The sequence below is a fragment of the Corylus avellana genome, chromosome ca10 (assembly GCF_901000735.1).
Source record: "Corylus avellana chromosome ca10, CavTom2PMs-1.0".
In the NCBI taxonomy this organism is placed as follows: Eukaryota; Viridiplantae; Streptophyta; class Magnoliopsida; order Fagales; family Betulaceae; genus Corylus; species Corylus avellana.
Window position 1 is genome coordinate 6,648,164 of NC_081550.1, and position 7,237 is coordinate 6,655,400.

Below are 7,237 nucleotides of genomic sequence, written 5' to 3' on the forward strand. Positions count from 1 at the left end.
AAGGTCTGATTTGGTGAGTTGGAGATGGGAGGTCCATTGGTATCTGGGAGGATAAATGGCTGCCCTCAGCTACAACACATTCAGTTCAATCTCCGGTCCGAACTCTTCAGGGGCAAGCTAAGGTTAGCGAACTCATTGATAGAGATACAAATTGGTGGAATTTTCCACTTGTTGAGGAGATATTTAGTGCAGAAGAAGCTGGCCTAATTTGTGCTATGCCGCCTTGTCCAAGGACTCAAAGTGACTGGAGAGTGTGGGGAGGAAGTAAAAATGGTATGTACACGGTAAGGAGTGGCTATCATCTAGCTAAGGAGTTATGCCAGAGGGAAATGGGGGGGAGTTCTACGGTGACTTCTCGGGCAGTTCTTTGGAAGCGAATATGGAAAATATGTGGGCCAAGGGCAATGAAGATGTTCCTCTGGCAGGCTTGCAATAACATTTTGCCTACGAAGGAGAATTTATATAAGCGCAAAATCACAGAGGATTCATTTTGCCCAATATGTAAGCTAAAGGTAGAGACAGTTGGTCATGTTATTTGGAGCTGTTCTTCTGCAAGAGATGTCTGGCTTGAATGTGATAAAAAGCTGCAAAAAAGCACTAGTGATGAAGATGCGTTTTTAAATATTTTTGAACAATTGTTGGAACGGTTGGATAATAAGGGATTGAATTGGCAGCTTGTGTTGCTAGACAACTTTGGATGTGCAAAAACAAGATGATTTTTGAAGGGATTTTCTTATCACCGCCGGTTCTTCTTCAAAAAGCAAAAGATCAGTTGGGGGAGTTTGTAAAGGCTGACCAAACTTTACGGGCCAAAACAGCACAGAATAGGCAACCTGCACGGGATAAATGGCAAGTACCGGATTTGGGAGCTTTAAAGCTTAATTGGGATACTGCTCTCGATACAAGGAAGAAGAGGATGGGGGTGGGGATAGTGGTACGCAATCATGATGGTGAGGTATTGCTAACGAAATGCATGGTGCAGGACCATATAACTGATCCCACAATTGCAGAAGCGATAGCAGCACGGGCATCAGTTGAACTTGTTAGACAGCTGGGTTTTCAATCTGTCATATTTGAGGGGGATTCCTTGGTGGTGGTTAAAGCACTTAGCAGTGAGGATAGATGCTGGTCTCAATTTGGGATGTTGATAGAAGAAACTAAGATCATTCTTCGAAGTTGTGGGTCATGGGAGGTTTGCCATATTAGGAGAGCTGCGAATGAGGTGGCACATAGAATATCTAAGCTAGCACTTACTCTCAATGAAACACATGTCTGGGAGGAGTCTGTTCCTTTATGTATTAGGGAGATTGTAATGGCTGAAAGGCCTCTTTGAGAATTATTATATATGAGTCTCATAAAAAATTTTTAAAAAAAAAATTTTAAAAAAAAAACAGTGTTAGGGAGGTGGGAATTTAAGGAGGGCTGTAATTACTGGCTGTAGTGTGTTAGGGAGGTGAGAATTTAAGGAGGGCTATAATGACTGGTTGGAGACCAACCTTTAAACCTTTGATCTTGGGTTCCTCAAGCACACACTGATCACCAAGCAAACAAAGATGGTCAGTTGAGAATTAAGTCACTCTTACAAGAAACATGACCCATTTTTTAGAAAAGCCTATTAGACAATATATTAAAGTGATATTGTTTACTTATATTTTATATGAGAATTAAGTCACTCTTCCAAGAAACATGACCGATTTTCTAGAAAATTCTACTGGACAATATATTAAAGTGACATTGTACATCACTTACATTTTATATGATTAATTGAAATTAGGTTTGATAACTATCTCAATTCTCCAATAAATATAAGTCTTTTGTATTGTAAAATTATTAATTAAATAAGAGTATAATGTAGCTTTTAAAATGTTAATATGTAAGCGTAAGTTATAGACTGGATAATGTTAAATCTTTATGTTTATTTTATTTTATTCTACTATTGTTTTATATTTTCATTTGATTATATTTTCTTCCAAATCGTTCATGTTTCAACATTACAAAATGGGGGCTTCAGCCGGTCTGGGGTGGTCCGGCCACCCCCTATGGCAAAGATGGATTGTTAGCCACCCTTTATTTTTTTATAATTTTATTTTTTATTTTTTAATCTTAAATAATATTTTATTATTATTTTTTGCTAGTGGGATAGGTGTTCCATTTGTGGCTAAAAAATCCTAGTAATGAACTGGATATTCTCCAGTCCATTTTGGACTGGAGGAGATCCTATTCCAAAGTAGTTAGGAAGAAATTTCTGTCATTTTAAAAAAAATATTTTTAAGACTCATTTTTTGTCATTCTACTAACTTAGGAACCTAAACATTAATTTTTTTAAAACCCAAAGATATTGCATGACACTTGTCACCTATTGAAGTAGGTTGAAAGAAATTTCATCCAAACTAGTTTTGAAGAAATTTCTATCCTTTAAAATTTAGGTGAATCAATATGATATGGCTCTCTCATAATTGCAGCAAAAATTGTTATAGAAAATTGTAAGAGATCTCAATCAAATATAGATGAGTTAAAAAAAAAAAAAAAAAAAATCCTCAATAGCATATATCACGTTGGTAATAGTTTTCTTAAAAATAAGGAGAAAAATCACTTTAGACCTATAAATTACTGAGCGTTTTAAGAAGACTACACAAATTTTAAAAACTCTTAATTTAACCCCAAAAACTTTTTATTTGATTCAATTGACCCATTTTGTCAAATTCAACTGTTAACTCCTAACGAAAGTCCATAGAAAGACCAAATTATCCTTCAATTTTCATTTTAAAAAAGAAGAAGGAAAAAAATGGGTCCCAAGGTGACCAAACCGTAGGTCACCTTACTACAAGCATTTGGCTCATTAGCATCAAGATTATTAGCGGCGACTACTAAAAGTTGCATTTAATGGTAGTATATAATCTTAGACGCTAAAGAGAAAAAAATTAACATTAGCGTCGACTTTTGTGTCGATGCTAATAAGTCACTGCTAGTCCTTCATAGGTTAGGTTGTAAAACTGAAAACTATTAGCGACTCAACTGTCGCCATTGATAATGGTCAATAGCCATATAAGCACTAGTTGCTACGGACCATTATTAGCGACGACTTGTGAATGTCGTCGCTATTGACCCCTTATTAGCGCCAGCGGCGACACAAATGGGTTGCCTTCATATAAAAATTAAAATTAAAAAGACATCTTAATGACATATTATGAGAGGTTGCTTTTTGGGGTGACGCTACTGACCTTACATATATAATAGAGAAAAATTATTTCTTTTATATTAATTATTAGTTAAGTTATTTATTTTTCTATTTTCTATTCTTATTTTGTATATAAAAATATTTATTTATTTATTTATTTTTCACAATGTCCATAGACGGTAGACCTCAAGAACATTTTGGGTTTTGGTGCTTGCTTGAAACTTTTCCCACCAAAATTTTCAGTAACTCATTTTATACTAATTTTCAACCTAAATTTATCTCTTTTCTCTCGGTTCTCCAAAGCCGAAACAAACAAAGCGACACCTCCCTCCGTCCCTCCGTCCCTCCCACCCATTGTTTAATCTGTCAGTACTTGTGAGTTCTTTCTTCGAATTGTCTGATTATAATTTCACAGGAGATTTCCTACATGATTTTATTGAATCACAGCTCATAAAATGTGATTGATTTGTATTTTTCTGAAATTTATTTATCAGTTTCGTCCATTTCGGTTATAATCCAGTTTTTTGTTTCTGTTAAATTTTTTACGCAAATCACAGAGAAGCATCGCCAAAGAACAAATTAATCGCAGATTAGAATTCATTCAGTATCTGTGAATCTGGTAATTCCATTTCCATTAACTGTCAGGTCTGATACTATTTTGGAGCTTGCCTTTCGAAGCTTTGTTCTCAACGAATGCCGTCTGTATCTCTAAAAAAGGTATTTTGGGCTCCTCATCCTCGGTTTTTATGTTTTTTGGGTGTAATATTGCATTAGATGACTATATCCATTTTGTCTTTAAAAGTAAAACAACCATTGAATATTTTTTTTATGCTTAATGATCATTAATGCACTTAATGGGGGCAAGAATTTGATCCCAAGCAATTTGACTACTGCAACTTATTTTTGTCATAAATCTATTACTTTTCATCTGGTTTGAAAATTTTCTATTTTGCTTCTTATGAGGAAGAACATACATTTCAAAATTAAGACAAAAAGTTTTTTTTTTTTTTTAAAAAAAAAAAAATTCCTTGATCCTTTCAACAAAAGTCAGTAAATAATTTAAACATATTGATTTTTAGTGTCTTAAAAAGTAAGTGATGTATAACATTTTACAATTAAAAGGAGATTAGTGTCCAATTCAAAGTAACCAAAAATGTATAATTTTATAAAAACTCAATAAAATTTTTTTATTAAAAAAAAAAAAACACAACATGATTGGTGGCTCTCTTGTTTTAGGGTCAGACTTGACATTCATTCGTACTCCAGTTTTGATAGTTTGCTTGTTTCTTTGCAACTTTCGAACGATGTCATTCAGTCTCCATATTTTTCTTCCTAAAATCGAAACACATCGTTCCATATATTGGCAATCTGGCTCTTTAGGGTGAGGCGAGAGGTGAGAAATTGAGAGAAAGAGAGAGAGAGAGAGAGAGATGGACCACAACCTAATAGCGTTGAAGCTGCTGTGCGCTCAGCTAAAGGACGCGACGGAAACGGTGTCGTAGAACTCCATGACTCTCGGTGGCATCCTCTTCCAACACGCCTGGTTATAGATTCTCTCTTTCTCTCTCTTGTTTTCCCAAAATACCATTCCCCTTTTCCCTCCCATTTGATTATGCGATTCTCTATTCTCTATCAATTTCTGTATCTCAGGGCGTTCTGGTCTCGGCCCCCAATGAAAACGACAACATCGAAGTGCCGTTGCTTCTAGACGATGGCACTGGCGTCTTCAAACTCTCCCTCTCCCCCGCCAACTTTCGTCTACATATTATAGCATTTCCAAGAAATAGCTGCGAAATTTGATAGTTTTTCTCACCCTCTCTATGTTTCTTTGTACTACAGGGATGTATGTGATGGTTATTCGAGGATACAGTGCAGGTGCAGTTGAGCCTCCAGTGATCAAGGTATGCTCATTGTTGGTTGAAAACAATTGTAATTTGTAGAATAGTGAGAGCAAAATTTTGAACATAATTTTCACATTGCAAATATTTGGGCATTGTGTATTTGATATCAGGTTCCCAAGATTGTTGATCTTTCAACGATCCCGGATCAAGAGGCGATGTGGTATCTTGAAATTATGGAGACATACAAACTGTTCTACAGCCCCCTAATTGAAGAAGTTGTATGATTCTGTCAGACCATCTCTCAGAGAGAGTAAGAATTTCAGCAAAGATTGATGCTTTTTGGTCAATCACTAAGAAGTCATCATAAATGAGGATTGTGAAACATTTGGGATATTTCACCTCATTTATAATTTGACATGTAGAATTCTCTTAATACTCAAAGGCTAAAGTTGTGTCAGTTTCCAAGAGTTCTAATACAAATTTAGGTAGAATTTACACTTAAACTGGCTTATAAGGGAAGAGTGTCAAAAAGTTTATATATACATAATTAAGATTAAATTTAACTCATGTGGAACACCAGGATCGGAATCGCTCCCACCATGACTTAATCACAAGTTCGTAATCTCTTCGATCCCATGTTATCAAATGATACATACTTCTAGGTAAAATTTTACCTTTAAAAATTAGCTTATAAGAGAAAGATGTTCAATAGCATATACGCATAGTTAAAATTAAACTTACTCCATGTGAAATACTAGTATCGTAACAAGTTCAAAAGCCAAATAAAGGGATTGCAAAAAAAAAGTCTTTTTATTTTGTATTTTTGGTAATCCCCCATTCTGCCTTTCTAAATTTATAGTCTCTATTACAATGAAACAGCAAACATGACAGACTTAATTCTCACTCATTTCCTTTTCACAATGTTCTAATGTTCTGTGGTTTGGCAACAAGAAAGTGTCAAAAGTGCAAAGTCGATTCAAGGTACAAAAAAAGCTCAAAATGATATTTGCTTTTCAAGCATTCCATCCCCACAACCTAGTGTATTGCATTAAGCAGCCAAATGTTTTGGATAACATGCATGTGGTCGCTTAAAAGATCCACTTGACTTCTACCTGCAAAACTAACAATGTAAAAGTGAGGCCGGGGGCATCGGCCAATCATTATTTTCATGTACGAGGCACAAATTCAATCTCTTGCAATCTTGTCCTGACAGCTAAATTTCGATGTTCCTAGCAGGATTCAGAAAAAAATGTATTCCTCCTTGCAATATTCTTTACAGGAATTTTCTTTGCTGTGATTGCAAGGGGCTATACATCTAAAAAGTAGGACATGGCAATACGAAAAAATTTCATTCCTTGAAGGACTATGCAGCATTAAATCTGTATCAAGGATTAGCACTCATGAATGATGTATTCATAAAATATGTATAAAAATAAGTTTAATTGATGTCATATTGACAAATGAAATGGACAAAGGCAAGTAGCAATGTGTTGGTATCCAGTCATGCCAATAGACGTATCAGAAAACACAGAGTAGCAAGAACATGATCAGGGCTGTAAACTTGCAGAGCTGTTTTCAGACTAGTTTCTCGGATTTTACAGCAAGCAGGCCTCAAGGCAATGAGATATTCAGCCTAAAGTTTAAGTCCTAATTGGTTGGAAACAAAAGAGATAGGATGAATCAACAAATATTGTAATTCAAAGGGTTTTGTTTGACAATTTTTAAGACGGTGCTTTTTGTTTGTAAGTTAAGATGTGATGAAAGGTAAAAGTACTTTTGGGTGTTTTGTATTTTGAGTCGATTGTTATTATTATTATTATTATTATTTGGCTAAAAAGCAAAAAAATTACCCTAAAAATCGTTGCCAAACGAATCTTTTTCATTGCATTGAGAACAGCGAGTTCTATGTTAACTAACTATAAAAGCCCAAAATCAATAAACCACATAGTTGCTAGGGCACCAAGTCCCTCTCGTTCTACTTAAACCTAACAGACTTAAGATCCTTTTTTATTAATAAAAAATGACATATTTTTAAGAAAAGCACACTAAACTTAGCCAATTACAAGAAAATAAAACAGTAGAAGTAAAATCCAATTAGCTGATCAAAATGTAGAATAAAGAAAAGTCCTAAAATAATCCTAACTAAATTTTGATAATAACATAAAAGAAGCTTTAATTTGAAACTAGCTCTAGCAAATCAACCCATTGATCTCTCCCC

The 7,237-nt window shown here is 34.8% G+C and overlaps 2 protein-coding genes and 1 pseudogene across 2 annotated transcripts in view; 2 read left to right on the forward strand and 1 right to left on the reverse strand.

Annotated features, from left to right (window-relative positions):
* Positions 1 to 712: 712 nt before the first annotated feature.
* LOC132162828 (uncharacterized) lies at positions 713 to 1,333 on the forward strand. Its single transcript, XM_059573048.1, has one exon. It carries the CDS (start codon positions 713 to 715, stop codon positions 1,331 to 1,333), a length of 621 nt encoding a protein of 206 aa, XP_059429031.1.
* Positions 1,334 to 4,608: 3,275 nt separating this feature from the next.
* Positions 4,609 to 5,303, forward strand: LOC132162829 (uncharacterized; annotated as a pseudogene).
* Positions 5,304 to 5,814: 511 nt separating this feature from the next.
* Positions 5,815 to 7,237, reverse strand: part of LOC132162830 (uncharacterized) — a 7,250-nt gene continuing 5,827 nt past the window's right edge. Inside the window, exon 5 of the mRNA XM_059573049.1 lies at positions 5,815 to 6,139. Coding sequence (XP_059429032.1) covers positions 6,055 to 6,139 — 85 coding nt within the window. The 3' untranslated portion in view covers positions 5,815 to 6,054. The remainder of the gene's footprint in view (positions 6,140 to 7,237) is intronic.

What these genes read in the sequence shown, in the direction of transcription:
- LOC132162828 (XM_059573048.1), top strand. Translation starts at nt 713, where the DNA reads ATGATTTTTGAAGGGATTTTCTTATCACCGCCGGTTCTTCTTCAAAAA.